We start from the raw sequence: 22,152 nt of genomic DNA on the forward strand, positions 1-22,152 counted from the left end.
AGTCTCCTTTCCTTTCTCCTGAGACTAAGTAAAGAAATAACTTCATTCACTCATATGACTGACTGTTTGGGACAAGGATGATGCCAGCAGAAGGGAAAGTTAAAATTCTAATATATGGATATGAAGTCTGATTTTTTTTTCCTTGGGAGAATCCACTTCGTAAACTATAACCATTTCTTCTGGCAATTGTCTCCAATGTGTCCACTGGCAGACAAGCTAACTGCAAAGATTTTGAACAATAAATTTAAAAATCGACAGCGGAGTCATGTAGAGCATTAAAGTAGTAACATCAGATCTTGACTCTGTTCAGCAGAAAACTACTGCAGTCAGCAGTACACTGAGGTGGGAGCTTAGCACGCAGGCTGCTGCTATTTGGTATTTGCTGAATCTTTGAAAAGCTGCTTAATTTCCAGCAAAAGAAAGAGAGAAAGAAAAATACACAGATCAGCATTAGTCATGGATCTGGCCTACTGTATCTTTGAGCAAACTAAGCTTAAGCCAGTGTTTACTAGTACCATGAATATTTGGGCATCTGCAAGGACTACAAAATCCAAGAGAATCCCCAGGCAAAGGAATTACTTCATCCAAGAGGAGAACTTGCATTCTTGGACTGCTGACTTGGGCTTCTCTTTCTTGACAAGTCCTGTGTGTGAAGTCTTGCAGGGAGGGCTGCTCTGGGCTGTTTCCCACCATGGACATACACTTCTCTACACGAAGAAGTGCAAATGCCAGACTACACTACAGTGTAGTTGTGGTGGGTTGACACAGAAGTCATATACTGTTTGCCCTAAAATCTATTTCAAGCAGACAGAACCATATATCGGAATATCTTCTAAAAAGTTTTGTTTATTTTTTCTGGAGAAACAGTGTTTACAGATGGACATGGTGCTGTCTCTCTATGGCAGAGAAAGTGAGGTCGAAGAAGGCTGACCTTCCTGTTTCTCTGGAACAAAAGGTCAATGAATGTCTTCATTCTCAAGTAATTTGTTTCTATAGGCTTGGACCAACTTTTAGAAGTAACATCTCCATCAACAGCTTTGTCAGAAGGTGGCCCATCATGCAAGAAAGCAATACCTGCTCACTGTAAAGTATCCGTTATGTGTTTCTAGATAGCAGAGGCCTATAAAATTCAAGAGCAGTAAAGAAGCATCAATACCTTAAATACAACTAAATAAAATTTACCAGTATAGGGTAGGTATCTTCAGTAGAAGACAGAAATTCCAGGTTTGAGGTTTTCTTAGCATGTCTTTTTGTCCCACTAGAACTCTCCTCTGTCAAGTTCACCTTCATCTATGTGTTCTTCATTTGTGAACTGATCTCATCTAAGCACCAGACCAATGCAATCTTGGTCCTATTACAGCTGAAATCCGTGGTGAGGAAGAAAGAAAATACAGACACGTCTCACTGACATGTTATTGCTGCCTGAGTCTATGTTTTTGTGTAACAGCTCACCCCACAATTCTCTGAGGTTGCTTAAAAGTAGGAAGAGAGAACTGAACAACAGGAGTTTCATCACCACTCATGGGGACTGCCTGAGGAAGGAGTAGAAGCATTTTGACAGAGAGCTTAGGAAGCCACAAATGTTGTCTCTTTTTTAACCATTAACTTTGAAACACAGGCATCTTATCTTACCTGGACACAGACCATGATAATTCTAGAAGGCTAAATTCCATCAGACACGCTTACTGCAGCTTTTGAGTAGTACCTCTGTGGTTCTGCTTGTGAATGAGAGGTTCAGACAGAAAAGCAGCTGGCACATTCAGTTTCTTTGGAGTTACTTTAATGTATAAATACCCAAAAGTAGAAACCCTTTTCTTAATACTTCTTTCCCACATTTCCTTTCAAGGCGTAAGTTGGAAATGGGTAGGAGAAGCAATCCTTTGTAAGTCACCTTGAACTTGAAGAGTAGTTACTTAAAATTTGTAATCAAAATAAATGTGCCTCACTCATAATGCTAGCACTGCACGGATTACACCAAGTGGTCAACTGAAGATGAAAAATCTCTTTAGCAACACACAGTGAAAGCTCCCAACCTCCAGCTCCCTTTCCCCAGGACCTGGCCTTGCTAAGTCAGCACTCCCCAGCCCAAACCAGCTGGGGAAGTTGGGGAAGACACGTTCACCATATGTGCAGGCACTCAGCAGTGGAACAGTGGAGAGGGCACACAGTTAAAGCATAACAAAAAAGTAAATGGGGATGACAGAAAGAAACACAATGGTTATTTCAGTACAGCTCTTCATTCAAAAATGTGCTCCTGGCCCACAAAACGCCCCCATTCATGTCTGAGCCAAAGAGCCACAAGGGTCACAGTCTTGTGACCTGCACAACACTTCCTTCCTCTTCCCAAAACTGCAGTCTGCCCACCAGCTGACTCATTTTTGTCAATCACCAAAAAGGTTTCCATCATTTGGTACTCTGCAGGCCACAGTGTGAGAATCTGGCTGTAGCACACAGCTAAACAATTCCTGCATTTAATTTCAAACAAATGGGAGAAGGATGACAGACAATCCACACTACTTCAAAAAGGGACTGCAGTAAGCCAGATGGAGTGGATTGCATCTTGGGGAAGGAAGGCTGCTGGTTTACAATGATAGGATGTGAGGGGAAGAGAGGTAGAAATCTGGCACCCCACAATGCAATGCAATGCAGTGCAGTATCTGCTATGTGGGTATTGTTTCTGTGGTAAAGGTTGTAACTCCAGGTCCAAGACTGAAGCAGGAGATCACATCATGATATCTTGAATTCATACATGCTTTGAATTTGTAAATCTGTGATAGCTAAATTACCTACAAAGTAACTTCATTATTCACAATTAAATATTTTGTGTCATTTATTATGCATGTGAAAAAGTGATGTAGAATTATTTTTTTCCCTTGCTCACAGTTTGAGTCTTTTTTGCTATTTATGCTAACATTTTTCCTTATTCTTCTTTTCAAAAAGCATTAAAACAAAGAGTGAAAAGATCCTTTTTCCAAGGTTCAAGGAAGATTGTCATAAACATTTTATATTTATCACTTTTTAAAACATTGATCTTATGTATGGATACAGACACTCAATCAATTCCAATTTTAACTGCAGGACAAAAGCATTAAAAATGCATGTTTGTTAAACCTGTGCCAGAAATAATTTTATTTTCTTCTAGAGGCAAAGGTTTATACCTGAGACACTGGAGATAAAATGAAGAGAGCTCTGAGAAAGTTCTTCACTGGACTGTCTAGAGAACCTTAAATAAACTGAGGTTTCTTAATTACTAATTCAGTAGGTCAGTTGTAGAGCAATTGCACGACATTATGCTAATTGTTTCAGAAAAATAACTTCTGTGAATTATCATCTGACAGATGATAATCTGCAGTTGGTTCATCAATGAAAAAGGAGACAAAGATGTCTTTAATTCCATAAGAGGTGGATGGTTTGAGTTACATGACAGAAAAGATACAGCATTATTTGAGTCACTACAGTCATATCCCAAGTCAGTGCTGTAACCATAAAGCAACATGCTGTATTTATTGAACACAGTGCAGATAATCCTTTGATCTCTGGTTCTGCTTGTTCCAACAGCCCAGTTTCAAATTGGTATTAGCAACTATGATTCACATTACAATCAAATATGTGGTTTCAGATAAGGGAAAAGAAAAAAAAATTGGTTCTCTGCTTCAAAGATTCAACAATAGATCATAAAGTGCTCAAAAAAGCAAAATGAAGTTATTGAAACCATGTTAGTATCTTTTTGTACCACCCTGAGAGAAGAAATCCTTATCTATTCCTAAAAGATATACATTTAAATGCAAATGCAATTATGGACAAAGAAGATCTCTTCAAACCACTAAAATTGTTTTTATAGCAATTTATACTGCTTCTATGCCACTAGATTTTAACAGCTAAAATTAGTGCAAGCTAGCTGCTTCTTCTTCCACATTTTAGTGGCTTTCAGAGATCATCTTAATTAAATGCCTTAAGTGATCCTCAGTCAAGCAGGGGAAGGTTTGGTTGAAATTTTCTTTTTGTTTTACCTTTAAACATGCACAGCCTTTCCCAACTAGGGAAAAGTTTCTTACTAGAAACCAAAGATGAGAGGTCTCTGTGCTTTTCAACACAAACTTGGATTCCTTTACCAACATTGAATTTAATAGCAAAATTATTTAATTTGACAGACATGCAAATTCTGTGTTTTCACAACTATGTATTACTATCTGGATCTTAAATAACTAAGATTTGTACTTTGTGATGTTGCAGAATCCTATGCTGAAAGGTCATTAAAAGATTTTTAAATGGGCTACATAGATAATTAGAAAACAAAGCCATCTCTTTCATGCAGAGGCTTTTGAAACAAACAGCAGCAATTACAGCATGCCTGACCAGATGCTCTGTTCGGAACTTATGCACTTATGAAAGATTGTCTAGATGCCTCCACTTGTCTCTGTACAAACATGTTCTTCAAGTGTGACTCTTCAATTCCTCAAGTTGTGAAGGTGTCTAAAATATACTTTCTTACAGGCAGGGCAGACCTTCCAAGGAAAAGCTGGATATAACCTCATCATACAATTCATACTATGCCTGCTAAGTTGTAAGTACTTTAGAATTGCTTTTAGTGAATAGGGGCAAGGATCTCGCATGAGGCATCTTGCCAGGGGCACATCGTACATTATATTTCTGCTTCCTAAAGAAAAACAGATCCCATTTCGTCCTGATGAGAATTAGTGATTCCTATGAACTTGTCAGGACTATTCTGAATTGCTGTTTTCTTCTTCAGAGTACTTAGTGCTTTCATGTTTCTGACCTTGGCAATACCTGTAATCACATTCCCTCACCACGGTCCAGTCACCATCGGATTCAGAAGGTCACATTGAACTGTGACTGTGAACTTAGCTCAAGTTGTTCTTAATTCACTCAAAACTCTGTTAGAGATTAAAGAAAATTGAAGTAATTTGAGTCCTAACCATTGCTGACTTGGAGCATTTTGAAAGCATTCTCAAGCATTCTGAAAGGCTTGCTGGGTGTTTTGAAGGAGCAACAAGGGCTGTCGTGTTGATCCCTAGCAGGACATCATGAGCATAAAAAAGTCCACAGACAAAAGACTATAAAGTTTAAGTATTTTCATATAATCTAGAATATTATCCTTACTAATTTTGTTGAAATTTAACCAATCTATCAAAGACATCTTATTTATATTTCTTTATACTTAGTTTCAGGAAAGAGATACAACGAATAATTAAAATTAGTCTAGGCAATTTTGACTTAAACTTCCAAATTAATCAATGAAAAAGTAAATGTACCGTACTTAGTGGATAAGGGTGCAATCCAATTATTTTTTTGAACTTATTTGAAGGCTGAAAAGTCTAATGAGCAAGAAAAGAACATCAGACTTGGGCTGCTATAAATAGGGTTATTAACTGTAGCCTATTTATATGCACAGCTGCAGTCTTCCAGAAGGACCTGCAGAACAACTTGCAGAACGTGTTAAGAGTCGGTCAAATAAAGTATCATCTGAATATTAATTCCAGCTAAGTGAACAGATCCCTGGAGCAGTTTAACATATAAACTAAGGTCAGTGAACTTCAGGCAGAAGTTGAGAATATAAATCCAAGACTTCAGGTTCACAATGCCAAGAAACAAAAAGTCATACAAGCAGAACAGACTATGAGCTGTATTATCTACTTGTAAGATAAGACAGAGGGGAGCATACTTGACAACAGTTAGAGATATGGTTTTTCCTTTCCTTCACAAAGAATAATGTGACCTCAGGTCCTCTTCCTGATTATTTGAAAGGTGAAAGAAGAGGATGGAGGACATCACATTTCAGACTTGAGTAATTTTCTCTTGGCAAGAAGCTGGATGACTGAGATTTCCCATTTGGAATGGTAGAATATGGTCTACTCTGCCAAGCAGCATGCAACAGAAGGCAGTGTCCTAAAACTATCTTATGTATGTATATACACACATCTCACAGCAACAAATTGCTTTACAGTGAAAGATTATTATTTCATAAAGTACCTCCCCACACAAGCAGCATATTAAACTTGGCACATAAAGACGATGAGAAAAATCTTTGTACAGCTGACATCACTGAAAGTAAGAACTAAGCACAATGATCATAAGGCCAGGTACACGCTTGACGCTGTTGTACACTACAATGACACAGACTCTGACTTCAGAAGGCTGAAAACGACTCTTTTATTTTTGGGATGGGTCTCTCTTATATGCTACTTTACACAGACCTATTTGATTGGCGAAACAAAGACAACTTTCTTTAATTACAGTGGTCAGACTAGAATGACATCAAAAAGAAGTCCCTCCTAGGAAAAGGAATGAAAACAAAGTACAGTTTACAAAAACACTTCTCCTGTTTACAGAAAATTCCTTGGGAAAAGAATTTCAGAAAACCAAAACATCTCAGGCATGAAACCAAGGCTACACACAATTAAGAAAACAAAGCCCAGAATTACAGAAGTAGTGAGACAGTATTAATATCATTCCCCACATTAAAATATTTTAAATACACAGAGAATCCTACCTCTATTTCCTTATATGCACTCTAGGGAAAAAAAGCCCACTGATGTAGTGCAATTTCTAACACAATATAGTTTTCAGACTATTTCATCTTACATCATATTATTCCACTCACCCTCTACATGATAATGTCAGATTAAATGAACTGGAACACAGGGGTTTTTTTCTGAATAATTTATACCAGAACATTGTAAACTGTTTTTGAGACCAATATTTCCCAATGATGGTTGTAAATTCAAACACTGGGAAAGAATTCAGATGTCAAGGAATTAGGTAACTACCAGAAAAATTCACATTTTAGTATATTTTTGTTCAAATCTATAAACTAGTCTATGGAATAAATGACAGAATAAAAACTAAAGTGTAAAGTCACTGCAGACTGTGAGGAACATGCTTTTCAGCACCTATAAAGAGGCAAACCTACAAAACCTCTAGTACAAAATACATTTTCTGTTAAAGACCCTGAATTATCCCTTTTTTTCTTTGCAACTTCACTAAAAAAAAAAAAAAGGAATCTCGGTTCTAAACACAAAAATCATTTTACATTTATGACAAATACTATTGAAAAGAGTCAATCAGGAGTCTTGTCCAAAATCCCATTTACCTGTTACAATGAATTAGAATTATATTTGTGCACAGTGAAATTCTAGGTAACTTACATATTACATCATGACATATTGGCATAAGTACGGACAATAATTGAGAAACTCTATGAACAAAACTAATTCTTTGATTTAATTAAGATCTATGTCTGCCAGACTCCCAAGATCTTTAATATTTTATTAACAAGCCTTTCAGACAGATTTTACTTGTATTATGTGTTTTACAGGGTATTTTTCTTTGCCAAACCATAGTAAATATATTCACATCATTTCAACTATATTTACAATAAAGCTAGAGTGACAAAGACCTTCAAGACCTTTAAGGTCTCAGAAACCTGGGGGACTTCCAGACCAAATTACAAACTACATGACAATGGTATTTTCAAAAGAAAAAGAAAAAATGATATTAACATTTTAAGCATGTACTTTGTTAGTAAACCAAGGTCTTGAGAACAATTCCATTAAAGACCACACCAATGGTATCAGTTTATTGTTTATACCACCCCTCCCCACTCCCATATCTCCTGAAGTAGCAATGTGATGCCTAAAAACCCTAGAAGTCTACCCACAGTTCAGGAGCTGGTTCCATGTTTTACCAGCTCTCTCTGCCCAATGAAACTATGAATTCTGCTACATACTCCACTACATCCTTGAGTAACCATCTTAGTTGCTGTAATCATGCAGTTCTTAGAGCAACAATTCTGCTGTCGATATCTCAGTCTGATTAGCAGACCAAGTTCTTTCCCCCTTTCACCTCAGTCCCAACCTGACCATTTTACATTTCACTTCTTTTAGCATTTCTCCATTCATTTCATCAACAATGTTAGCTCTGTCCATTAGGTAAAAATCCAACAGTCAGGTCTTCCACCTTGGTCCTGTATGTGGGAACCTCTGAATCTGTGTTGGAACAGCCCTCTATATCCAACGCACATATTCTTAGACAAGCAGTTTTCCATTACACGTTCATGGAAAATATGTACTTTTTTGCATAGCATTCATGAAAAGACAAGGTCTTGGTAGTCTTCCTGTTGTCCAAGGTTACATATACAGTGCAGCTAACAAATACAAACATACAAGTACAGGTATTTGACAACCCCTGTAGAGAACAGTTGTTCTGATACTAATCCTTGACACTTGGCAGTAGTCTTTCTGGCACCTACTTATTCATAGTGAAAAGAAAAATACTGTTTCTTTCCTCCTTCCTCCTCAATATTGTGGTGTTTCTTACTTCATGCCTCAGGCAAGTTTTACATCTGCCAAACCCAGGACTTCTCTTTAGATATTCTTGCATATCAGAATGCAAGAAAGACACAGTGTAATTTTAGAAGATAACTTTTACAATGTGGAGGGAAAGAGCTTTCACAACGATTTTTAAATCCTATGTGTATTTGTAAATTATTACTGAAATAAAATCCCACAGTAATTCTTTAAACTGCTGTGTGGGAGTAGAGACAAAAGAACGGATAGAAAGAAAAAATATTACAACATATCTGTTAATACACCATCAAAAGGACTACAAAACTGCATGCTCTGATGAATTTGCTGGCCAACAGAACAAGCACTTTAAATGTTAGTTTTTAATTTCTAGTCTCAGAATTTAGTTGGTTACAGTTTAGGATGTAAAGGATTTAAAATACAACCAAACACTCTGAAGAGTAGTGCCCAGAGCAAAGGTCAACCAAGTAGTTTTGGGCAGAAACCAGTCTAGAATCAAATAAAGAAAGGGGCTAGGGTGGGCAGCCAGCTGTCATGTACAGGTAATATCTATGACCACGCTCAGGTGGTAGGCAGGAAGCTCACTGGCTAGACTTACATCAGGAGAATAAAAATAGAATATATATAGCAGGGTGACAGCATCATTCAATTATTCCAAAACCCACTTGACTCTAGTGAGGAAGGCCACCTAGACATCCTCATCCCTTGTCACTCACCCTGGCGCTGCAGTGACCTAGGACATTGCCAGTTCTATGCCAGTGAGTTGAGACTCTGAGAAGGTGCTGCTCCCTGTGGAGCAGGCATCGGTGGTCACTAAAGCCAAAACATTCTTCCTTCATATCGCAATGGCTTATATGCAGTGGCAGCAACTGTGTCTCAGCTGGCAAGAGGAGAACCCTTGAAAGGTTTGTCCAGACCTAGTAGAGCACATCCCTTAGTTCTCTGGTATCACCAAGCTGTGACACAGAACAGCTTCAGGTGTCCTCAAGACCAGCAGAGACTGCTCCCACCCTGACCATGTCCCCCCCTCTCACCTGCCCACTTATAGACATGGTCTGGTCATTTGGAAAATACATGAACTTCATAAAGGTTACACTACCTGGGTGAACCTGAATTGATTCCTTCAAGAAAAATTGTGTCAGGAAAATAATTTTTGAAAATACACAAGTTGTTTTGAATCTTTCTTCCACATATAAACATTCACTTGTCCCACCAATATTTCAGACACCCAGCTCTAAGTAGTACAATGTTTTTCAATTGTTGCCGCTAAATAACATCAGCCCCATATGTGCATATGAAATTTAAGTTGTGGCTATTACGTACCCAAATACTGAAGTTTCTAAAAACATGACTACATTAGGGTGCAATGGCCATTTAATCAGAAGGCAAACTACTGGCAAGTTCCCCCTAGCAGAATTAAATCCTTTCAGTCAGCTCTTGGGTTTTAAAAAGGCGATTCAAGTTTTAGAATATTTGCCAAGGTTTACACCACAGAATCCAGCATACACTTCAGTCTTAAAATCTTGTGGCAGTTAAAATAAATAAATAAATAAATAAATAAATACATACATACATACATACATAAAATTATCACGTTACAAAAAATTTCCTCCATATCAGTTTCATATTAATTTGACTGTTTTCATCATGACAAGACCTCTCTTTTAGAATGAATGACTGCAATGTTGCCCCTTCCCACAAGGCACAGGATAAAAGACAGCCTCCAATTAATAGCATGAAAGCCAGTTATTAATAAGACAAACACACCCAGAGGTACTACTTATTTCAGCAAACATCAACAAAAATACTTCAAAGAAAATACAACATTTCCTAACAATGCCAATAGTCTTTCTTCACCCTTTCTCTTGTTTCTGTTTTATCATTTTTTTTTCTACTTCTTTTGCCCATCAGTTCACTGTCATGAAGTAATGGTCTGGCACTCTCAAACTTTCAAAACCAAATCTCCATAATAATCTTCTAATTCTTTCAAATTCACTTAAATTGTAACAGCAACAGGAATCATCTCACAGTCACAGGAGAGAAGCTCACAGAATTGTATTTAGAAACCCTTCAACATTTTGGAATGAATAGCAAAACAATCCACATGGAGAAAATGTGATAATGGAGCCATAACATGATGGCATCAGGCTTTTAAAACACTTCTCCTCAAAGTTCTATTGTATGCATGATTTACTTTAAGCATAAAGATATCTGGAAGCCACATCAAAGAGCTAATGGATAGACATTTTGTTAACATATGTAGAACTGATGCCAGGCCATAAAACAACACTGCACTGAGTATTACACATCTTCAGAAAAGTCTGGTTGTTTTGTGTTGATTTTTTTTTTCTTGAGGTTGGGATGGATTTTTGGTCTACAAATTATTTCTTCCGTTATGTGCATGAATGCCTTAACAGGCTCAGAAGCCTGGACAGTTTTTATGTTCCCTTGTTCCCTGGATCTTTGCCCAGTATCACAAAATCTGAGACAGGGCTGATCTTTGAAACTGGGAAAGGATGAAGAATGAAAATGTAAATAAGCATCTATGTCTTTTGCAGAACAGGTTCTGTTACATCAATCACAGATTGGTAAAAACCTCACAATCTACGTTATTATCTTAGCATCTCTGTTTCTCAGGTCATCCCTAGGACTGCTACTTTCAAAGCGCTCAAACTTGGCTCTAAGGTACAGTACATTCTTCAATGGTCTTTCATGTCCTTGGTGATCAAAATGGAGACACTTTTCAAATGGTACATACTGTAGATACGGCATTCCATAAAAATAGGAGGCCAAAAAGCTTTGTAGAATTCCTGTATTCTCCAGGATTCTGAAAAGGCCACTTATCCTCTATTTCTGCTCCAAAGAATTTATCCTGGATCACAGAATAATGAGCAGCCATTAAATTTATGTACTTTGTAGGTGCTTAGGAAACAGTTTTTTCATCACTTAGTAACTGTAGGATAAGTAAAGCAGCACTGCACACAAGAAACACACAGTGCGAAAGGACACTGAAAGTCAAGATTGTAGAAAAGTTATAACTTTATGCACTTTGATACCTTTTTTAGTTAATCACATATTTTGTGGTTCCATGTTTGGCACATTAGATACATTGAAGCCAGATTAACAACAAACAGCTGCTATTTATAGCATTTCCCCAGAGATGGGAAGAGTTGCTGCTGCACTTTAAGACCAATCATGTTACATCTGTATTAAAATGAGAAGACAAACATGTTTTACTGCCAGCTCTGCCTGAATTTCAAATGAAAACCACATTAGTTAACTTGTGAATTTCTCAGTCAGTCAGTCTCCAGTGTAAGCTTACATAGTTTAAATAAAACATCTCACAAACACACAAGCACAAAAGGATGCTAATAGCATGGGCCTAAGTGCAACAGAGTGCTCAAATAATCCTCCAAGATAAAAGTCAGCAATGGACTGCAAATGTCCCTAACCTGCAATAGCTGGACCTCAGCAGATTCTGCTACCATACCTTTGCCATTCCACAAACTCCTTGGTTTAATTGTCAGCAGCCATACAGGCTTAAATATGTTAAGTTCCACAACCCACAGGTTTTCTACTCTCACTTGCTGTCCGAAGCACCGTGAGAATGGAATCCCAGGCTCAGAAAGGTTGCCAGAACATCAAGTCATAGCATGTTTGGTCCCACTGTTTCCCATTTGTTTATATGAAGAAAAGGTGGATCTTCAATTCATCATCTTATAGGGACAGACTCACCTCCTTTGGGCACCTACAGGTTAATCAGGCCTCAGCAGGCACAAAACAAGGACCTTAACCTTCATGAGAATGGTGGATGTCTCTGCACTGATCACACCTGCTCTGACATAGGAAGAGTCTTGTTTGGGGTGAACAGTCCTGTCCTAACTTAGAAAGAATTATACAATTATAAACAGAACAGAGGCATTGGTGAGACACTGAACTTTACTGACAGCATGACAAAATCCATTTCCTTTTTCTGTTCCGATGCTTTCTACACCACCTGAAAACTTGATACTGCAAAGTTGCAGCTTGCAGTAGGTTTCATCGTACGTTTTTTTATAGTTGGAACCTTTGCTTAGTGCCTACTGGCCAGCCAAACAGAACGGATAACGCAGGAAGGAAACCTGAAGTATCAATGGGTTAATTTTTCAAAAATATTTGCACACTGGGTACAGAGATGCCTCAAAAAGACACAGGACATCTGTGTTCATGTCACATCATCACCTCTGAAGATGAATGCATCCCTCAGAACTTGATGCTTCGCAAAGCAGTAATAACATTTCTTTTACTGCTTTAGGTTACTTGGAAATGCAAACGTGTTGAAGTTAAGCATAGGTGCTTAAAATAAGATTCGCAAATCGAACAATTCTGAGTATCTATTTTGATGATTTCAACATTTCTTTCAGCAGCAATGACTTTCCGAACACTAAGTCTAAAATACAGCAAATCCTTAGGAAAATATATCAAAAACATGTCAACTATTGTTTTTCTGTCTTCCTTACCAATTTTCTAGTTTTGCCCCCCAAACTCCAATTGCTATATGCAAGAATCCACATAAAACACTTGGAAAAATGATTGGAAAAGGAGGAACAGAACTGGATATGCTGCAAAATCGGTCAAAAAAACCACCAAAACAACAAACCAACAACCCCCCCCCCCCAAAAAAAAACCCCAAACCAAAACACCAGAGCAAAACCAAAAAGAACCCCCCCCAAACCCCTTAACAGTTAAGAAAAAAATTATTTTCTCCTTTAATGTACTTTATTAATAATAATTAATATTGCTTGTAACATAAACTTGTCAGACAAATATTATTTCAGTTCATGGTGATTATTTTTAATAAATATGTTAAAATCTCATGGAAGGAGTTAATGAATTATTTATAAATCAAGCAGTATATTAAATTCTGGTCAATATGCAGATGAACACAATTACACCTAAATGTGTAGTTACATCTTGAGCTGAATCACTGTTCACCAGACTTCCCACACTTTCTTTAGTGTCCTACAGCAACCCTCATTTTCAACTAAGTTTCAGGAGTTTAAGTTATAATTTGCGGCAATATCTGTGACCAATTATGTTTCATAGGTTCCAACCTAATTTTAAACTGTTTTGTTTAAGACCTTTGTAAGAGCAATATCACTCACTGTTGATTTTTCACCAGAGTTCAGAGATCCAGATTTGGGGTTGTTTCAATTCAAAACTTAAACTGAAATTCTGGCCTGTGGAAATGGCACCTTTCTGTTCCCCTGGATTTGTACAGCATTTTGAAACACTTTGGCATAGAAGGCATTGTAAGAATTTGGATCTACAAGATATTTTATTGCCTAAACAGTGAGATGGTTCCCGTTTTTACCAGAGTAACACAGTGAAATGACAATGGTGAAGCACCCATTAAAGGCTCCAAAAGGAACTGAGTAATAAAAACCCTAAACATTCACTCATTTTATTTTTCTGTGTCTTGGTTACATTTTCAAAGTGTGTCCACTACCACTCCCATTACCATCAGCAGGGGACTTCTAAATAAGCCTTTACCCAGTGTTTAAAAAAAGGAGCTTGTCAATGGAAGTAGTGATGAGATTCCACTCCATTTCATTTCTTAAAGAAACAGAGCAGGACAGCAAAGAGAAAATCAAGTCCAGGCAAGCACCTTAACATATCTTTAAAGTCTACATTTGAACACTTTATAACCTGAATTGAAATGTCAAATTTTGAAATACACCAATCATAATTCTGGAAAGATAGCCTGGTTAGAAATATCATTAAAAATGCTGATGACAGAAAATTAAATTAAATGCACCCTAATTAGCAAGTTGGAACATTTAACTTGGTAACTATGTGTTTCATGAAGCTAAACTTACAGGTGATGTTATGTAAACCAATCAACCATCACGGTAGTTACTCTTTCCCTGCCCAGTGATCAAGCTGCTAAAACTGTACATTCATGCTAACACTTAGGATCTCTAGACACCACAAGTCAAAGCTACTGAACTGTCATCTCAGAATAGATAAAATCTCTTAAATAGATAAAATCTCTTGCCTGGTTTAAAGGTCAGAGATAGTAATTCTTCTTCTCCATTGAAGCCATAAAAGTACAGTGTTCAAAAAAGCATTGTGGCTCAGCAGGTACTCTAGCAACAATTGCCAGTGTTGTATCAACATTTTCACTGTAAAACATACTGCCAGAAAACTAATTCCATGGTGTAAGCTGACACAGAAGACCTTGTACCAGGCACAAATCCTTCACCACCATGAGTTTGATTTGTATGATTTTTAGCTAAGAAGTTGGAAGAAAAGAGAAAGCAAGAAGAAAAGTCTTATGAATGGAAGTCAAAAATGTAGAACTATGTAATGTTCAAAAAGAATTTGTGGTGCAGACAGTTTAGTCCAAACATACATACAGCACCTGCTAAACATATCCATGAAACCTGTTACCTGAAAAAGACTGAAAAGCTAAGACAGCTAAAATATAGATGAGCTTGTGAATAAAAGTTACTTCTTTTAGGGATTTCTTTGAAAGGGCTGTTTTTTTGATTTGTTTCTTCCATATTTTTAAAGAAAAAATGAGGAGTTTTTTGTATACATTCACCCACCTGCTCTGGGTACTTGCTTCCAACTATCTCCGCCACAGTGTTGAAGGATAGAGAGTCTGGATAAGTCTTAGCTCCCATCCTCAGGTGCACAACAATCTTAGTGCCGCGGAGAGACATTCGTGACATCATTTCAGCATCTTCCACAGAGATGCAAGCAGTGGGAATTTGGGGTACATCAGGCTGGTAACTCTGCCCTCCAGTATGTGGACTGTACAAAAAAACCCAACATAACACTGTGTTAACAACTTAGCTCTGTAATTGTTTTAGCATTACTGTAGAATTATTAAAAAGAATACATTCATGACCACCCTCACCACACTCTCAAATGGGACATAGCTACAATTTTTAATAAACTTTTTGAAAAAATACATCAAGTGTTTTTACACTAATCAGAATATCTGACTGTTACTATTATATATGTCTAGAAATCTATTCATTGTCAGCTCTATTTAGGTCATTGCCATGCTTTGATATCACATTCTATTCACTACTTTACCAGAAAGAAAAGCAATGAAAAGTCTAAATGAACAGGTTGCCATAAGTGCATTTATTTTCTCATGACAAGTAATGAAATTAAAATTTGCTATTAAATTTTAATGTTATTTTCCAAATAACAAAATTGCAGAACAGATGACGTCAGCAGGAACCTCTGGAGGTCATCGGGACCAACCCCCCTGCTCAAGTGGGCCACCCAAAACCAGTTGCCCAGAACCATGCACAATGCATGAAAATCTTCATCTGTGAGCCTTCTCACAGCAGCAGACACATCTTCTATACATTTAAACAAACAAAAAAAAATAAATGAGGTTATTTTTTAGTCTTCTAAACTGGAACAAACCCCATTTAATTCCTGGAGGAGATACATTAAGGAGGAAAGGAGAAACCTACTTTGTAAGGCTATAGATTAGGTAAAATGGGAGAGATTATTCAGTTCTCCTTATTTAGAAGAATAAATCCTCAACAATAACAACTCACATTGTAACCAATAACGTAACCTGCAGAGAAGATATGTATAAATATTTATTTCACATGGAAATACTAAAAACCAGTTACAGAGGTCTTACAGGAGCTGCTTCAGAGAATAGACAGACCTGTCTATTAAGTGACAACAGTTCAGGAAATTATTGCTCCCAGTTGTTTACAGCTGAACCTCAATCAAAGAACAGTGTCTCTTCCCATCAGCTTTGCAGGTCAGGTGACCCATGGCTCACCTTTGAAATAACATTTAACCTGAAACTCGGAATCTCCTGTGCCATATAATACTCTCTGAGTGGGACAAACTCATGTAGACTTTTAAGTTCAGATTTTTTTTTTCTTTCTCTTTGTTGGGAAAAAAGGCAGCCCTCATCCCCACGTTTAAACTGTGATAACTTGCTCCATATGTTTAATATTTCTTTGAGTGTTTGGGGATAAATCCAGCATGTTAACCAAGAGACTTTCCAAACAATGTAAAATAAACAGACTGAAAAAAAAAAGAAAAAGAGAGATGAAAATTTCATGTACTAATGTTTAAAAAAACCTAACCCTACATTCAAAAACTGAGCAGAAACTGTTTGTTTCTGGTAATTTTAAATGAATGTCTTTGCCCGTATCTTCTGGCAAGATTATGTCTTAGTACTAACATGGTGTGTATGCTGAATTGCAGTAATTCAGGTTTTATCACTAATTTCAAGGTCCTTGTTACGTCTCAGATGCTCAACAAAAGAAACCCCTAAAACTGTATTTGTTTCTCCAATTTAAGCAGCAAGCACATTTCTTGCAGATGCTCCATCCTGATGTTCCACCATAACTGTGGATAAGGCTTCTGACAACCCGCTATGATCCACACATGCTCACACACCTCAAGTGAATTAACATTTGCAGGTTCAAAATTTACCCAGTAGCCCAAGAGATAAACCTTGAAGTTACCCAGAAGTGCCATTTGTATGCTCGAACTACTACTCTGCCAAGATTACAAAGGTAAACTCAACTACCCAAATTAAACCACGTTGGCATGGGAAGACAGAGCCAGCAACAGCTCAGATGATACCAGCACCTGACAGGAATGGATGACTGTCCAATTTCTACAAAAAGGGAAATGGACCCTAAGTATAACCAGTACAAAGACACCATGCAATACCACGGTACTGTAGATTCCTAATGCTACAAGATGAACTCACAGAAAACATCCATGACAGACACTAAGCATCCAGGGATGCACCTGGTTAAAGTTTACATGCACACAAAACATGCCACATATTAAGTATATCATCTACATAATAAATTCCTTAATAAAATGCCAAAGAGTACATTAAAAAAAATCTATGTAAAGCAAATTAAGTGCCTTTTATGCAGAGATAAGAGATAACCAAGAACTAGAAAGGCTACTGACCATATGGCAAGACCTGAGCAAGAACTGACAAAACAGAAATTACTAGCAGACTCAGTGTAACAGATGGAGAGAAGCATTCCTAAGTTCGGCTCAAAACAGGGCAAACAGGATTCAGTTTGGGAAAATCAGGAGAAAGAATTTTTTTGGGGGGTGGGGGGGGGTGGAGCACGGGGGATGACAAGAAAGATTTTTTTTTAATAGAGTCTGAACAAGTATGATTTTGGGACTATTATTTCAAAAGAAGAAGGATCTTATTTAAAAAAAAAATCAAATTCTCTTGCATTTACCATTCCTTGCACCTTGAAAAGGAAATTAAAGGAAAGCATCACATAAAACCAGCTATAGAGATCGCAAAGAACCCTGGCTGTGAATCAGCATTCAACTTTACAACACTGGTACCTACAGGCAAGCAAGGTGCATCTCTGGCATTTCCCACTAACACCTGGGAGTGATGTTGGCATCTGCTCCAAAACACACACTCTCTGAAAAATGCTGTTATCCAACAAACCCTAAATTAATTCTGCAAAACTTTAAGGGTAATTAGGCTGTTTAATATATGATACCCCCAGTCCAATACCATAGTTTGGTGTTCAGAAGAGATGGTAAGTAGTTCTTCCATTTTTTTTATTTACTTAACAAAAGCATCTCTTTTGATTTTAGATCTACTGAATCACCTTGCATCCATATTTAAACTATTAATTGAAAACATATTAATGTTACTACAAACTCATAGTCATTTGGTCCCGACACTCTTGTTCAACAGCTGACAAAATTCAGGTAAATAAAGCGGTTGAGTTTTGCTTTTGATAAACCCCAAGATTTCACATCTTGGAAATTATTTAAGGGAAGTGTCATGGTATGAATAAAAGCAGAGAAAAGGCTCAAAACACCCCACACATTTTCTCTGTTAAAAGTACGTGTCAAATGACTAGTAAGAAACAGATGTATCTTGTATCTTACACAAAAGTGTAAGAGGATAAAAAACTCAAAAAGCAGCTAGTTAGTTTCTCTTCTGAGTAGAACAATCAAATGTGGAGAAACTAAAATATGTGGATGAAAAGATGTGCTGCTTGTGTCAGGTCAGTTCTAACTCTTCTTACTGTGGCAGCTGACCTTGCATGCTCCATTACTTTGTTCCTGCACTTCCAACCCTTATCTCTAAGATAAGCTAAAATGCCCAGGGAAAAATAAACTGTGTAAGAACCAGCGCTTCAAGCTAAACTGGATGTTCTGATGGAAAACAGATCTCAAGTTGAAGCCATGGGAAAGGATAGCAATCTCCTAAAGGGAGAAGTAAGCATGACATTACAAGAACTCTAACATGGCTAAAAGGAAAAAAAAAAAACCAAACCAATCAAAACTTGATTATACAAGAGCTTAGAAATATTTATTTCAGCCATAATTTGTATGCACATACCCCCAATGCACCATTCCTCACACTGACCTCAAAAAGCAATCTAGAGTTGGGAAATACAAAATCAATGTTGTCTAAGTATTGCCAGTGTGGTCTAAGTTTGCTCATTGAGACAAACACATTGCAAGACTCTAACTCCATATGTCATCACCTGTTTTCTACAAGACCCATGCAAAATTCCCTGTATGAACCACATGTCAACCAAATATTTGTATCAGATCAGGTAGTTTGTGAATATTGACTTAAATCATAAAATACATTCCTGAATAGAACCATGACTACATTAATCACTAGCTACACCCACAGCAATATCACAGCCTTAATTTGGTAACAGGTTCACATTTCCACATACTTTGCTTTTGTTTCTCACTTGTATGAGAAACAAAAGCTACATATCAGAGAAAATCCCCATATCACATACAAAGCTTTACACTTTAAACGGGGTGATGGAACATACTGTAGCATAACAGAAGGAAAACTACACATTTTCCTCTCGCAGTTATCCATGGAAAGTAGATGAGTGCCTCACTCCTGTAACTTTCTCTGCATCACAAGCAGCATGGCAAAGCCTGAACTCCACACAAGTGAATCCCCTCTTCCAGCACCATAAAGTCTGTACAAAACAAAAGTTGCCCTTGAGTGCACTCCAACTGTGTATGCTCTTCCAAGATTCTCACCACTATATGGATAGGGAGGCCAACTGTAATTGCAATTAGTCAAAATATCAAAAGTATTGTTAACCTTCTCAGAATAATTAGGTCTATAAAAATAAAATTAAGACTATTCCCCATTTACAACCACTTGGCAAAATATAAAAGAAATAAATTCAGCCTAATTCTGTTTTTCTGTCATAATTTATCCCAAGATTTATTTGCTTTGTTTGCTTCTTATACTGTCTTTGTGGGATTTGATTTATTGGTTTACAGTAAGTTGAAAAGATATCAAGACTGTCAAATTCAAAACCAAATACGAATATGGACAGAAAATTTTAAGAAACTGCAGAGTAAAAACACTTTACAAATATGGAATTAAATAGTATAAATAAATTAAATTGTATAAATAAAATAGTAGTCTGTTACCAAGATTAGAATATCTGGAATCCATCCCCACAGTGTCTCTTCCAGATCTCTTTGCACCAATCCTTAACTGGTACAGCATCAGCACAAGTGTAAGAAAGGCTCCAGAAGCTACAGCCTTACCAAGAAAAATTCCCTTTGAAGAACACAGCCTTATTCTGTTACCACATGGACTCCATTCAAATTAACCTTTAGAAAACTGCATTTAGTGAGCACTAGGCACTCATTAAAATTAGGCCTTACCAAACAAACATAATGGCTTTGCCATAACTACATATATCCTAGGTTACAGAACTTATACATATATGTTAATATTTCACAATAATATTCACTAACACAAGCACCAAGAGAATTCTCCAATATGTACAGATATTTTTTAAAATAGCATGGATTAGATATGGCTTGCCAAACAAGAAGCAGAAAACAACTCTGAATAGTAAAACGATCAAAAGAAGTTCGATGACTTCTACCCTGGGACTATCCAACTGCTGGGAAAGTAGAACAGCTTTCCAAGAATCTGTAGAAAATGAAAGTTTGCATCAGCTGCTCTTCAACTGAAAAAGAAACTTGCTGGATCTTACAGACATGACGATGACTCTCCAGCAGCTGACATCTTGAGGGAACTATTTAAGTCATACACCTGTTTGGCCTCCTTCTGCTCAGTATGAATCACCAAGCTCTGTCCTTCTGTGTTTACATCCCTGCCTTGTGAGAATGCAGCTGCCTGCTGCATGCTACAATAGGTACATTAGGAGAGGGCTCCCAGAGTGAACACCACTGGCAATCCAAATTGCCAGCAGCTGCAAGGATTCTGGTTTCATAGGCTTTGTTTTTAATTCTTTTTTGTTGAATTTCCAGCTTCTCATCCCTGAGCACAAGTCTTATTTATATCTTTGGTGACCCCCTCTATCACCAGAGACCAATGTGCACAGAGAACAAATTCAAAAAACCTCACTGAGAACAGATGTTATATTTTATACCTACTGGAAGGATATAAATGAATCAAAACAAACAAACAAAAAAGAAATCAAAACCCAAAGCAACAACTCCCCATTTTCTTTATTCGGAAAGCAGCAAATCAGACAAAGAAGCATCACAAGGCCAGCAATACAAAAGCAAACTAAGAGCTAGCTGTCTAGAATACTGACCTGCTTTTCATACCGTCTCCACTTAAAGATGTTTTTCATTTTTATAACTAACTCTTACATCAAAATTATCAAGCACAAATAGGTGTGAAGAAGCATTAGAGCTTTCAGGGTACCATATCAGTCCTTCCAAGTCCCTGATTCATTAGAGATGGGGAGTAGCAGAGAGGGTCAAGCTCTCCCACAGAGAGGCATATACATACACACCAGAAACATGAGTCAGCCCTGGCACTGAATATAATACATCATGGGGCAGCACAGGGAGCTTCCTCCTCCTTTCAAAAGATGCTCATGGTAAAGGGTAATGCACAGCCAACACTCTGCTGAAGGAAAAGGGTAGGGATAGAGGACATTTGTCCTACCACCATAAACTTCTTTCTTTTAATCAGCTGACCACTGTGGTAAATAGAGGGGAGCAAGGTCTGAAAGGAGGCAGAAGAAAGTCTCAAATTCACAGAACAGGATATGGATGGAGCTTTTCTTCTTTCCTTCCCTCTCCATGTAACCCACCATTCAGAGCAATATGTTCTTTGGGCACTGTCTTCCATAAAAACCAAACCAATCTTAAACTCATATGCATCTAGGAACGGTCTCCCTTCAACAAGCTGTGCCAATGCAAATAAACCGTCATTGGAGATATACACTTAAAGGGTAAAAAGTAAAATGAGTATTGACAGGAATACAAAAGTAGTCAAGGAAAACCATAAGGTAGAAATGGCAGTGACAGAAGGTAAACATGTTTCTGAAGTCAGCAGGAAACAAAATATCTTAGTATCAAAGGCAACTATGTGGATGGATTAAAGAGGAGAACTTTTAAAAAGAAAAAACTAGACAGTAGAATAACAGTTATTATCATCTCAGATAGCATGGAATTAAATCCCAAAAGGAAAACAGAAGAGATGGAATGGAGAAATCTAGCTATCTTTTCTTCTGTTTATGAGTACAACTTTTTCCACTGAAACACTTCCATTAACCTCAACAGAATGAGGTGGGACAACAGGGGAGAAGACTTTAAAACCTAACTGGATATGAGAAGAAAGTGAAAGGAATGACTGGATTCAATTTCACGGAATGAGCAAAAAGAAGCCACTGCAAGACACTCGTCCAAGTGAGCCACAATATTTTCTGAAGAAAACTGAAACTCTGAAAAATCTTCACTACATAAATGCTTCTTTCACTCCCCCGCTTATAATTTCTGTAGAATCTTAGACACCTTTTGATGTTCTGTTAAA

General features: G+C 37.4%; 1 protein-coding gene across 2 annotated transcripts in view; it reads right to left on the reverse strand.

Annotated features, from left to right (window-relative positions):
• Nucleotides 1-22,152, reverse strand: part of CPQ (carboxypeptidase Q) — a 158,831-nt gene that overhangs the window by 82,115 nt on the left and 54,564 nt on the right. For both annotated transcript variants that reach the window (XM_066178202.1, XM_066178211.1), the window contains exon 4: nt 14,915-15,122. In XM_066178202.1, coding sequence (XP_066034299.1) covers nt 14,915-15,122 — 208 coding nt within the window. The remainder of the gene's footprint in view (nt 1-14,914; nt 15,123-22,152) is intronic.

This window comes from Chamaea fasciata, unplaced genomic scaffold (assembly GCF_029207755.1).
Source record: "Chamaea fasciata isolate MVZ Bird 193981 ecotype frontalis unplaced genomic scaffold, bChaFas1.0.hap1 SCAF_1, whole genome shotgun sequence".
Taxonomy (NCBI): Eukaryota; Metazoa; Chordata; class Aves; order Passeriformes; family Sylviidae; genus Chamaea; species Chamaea fasciata.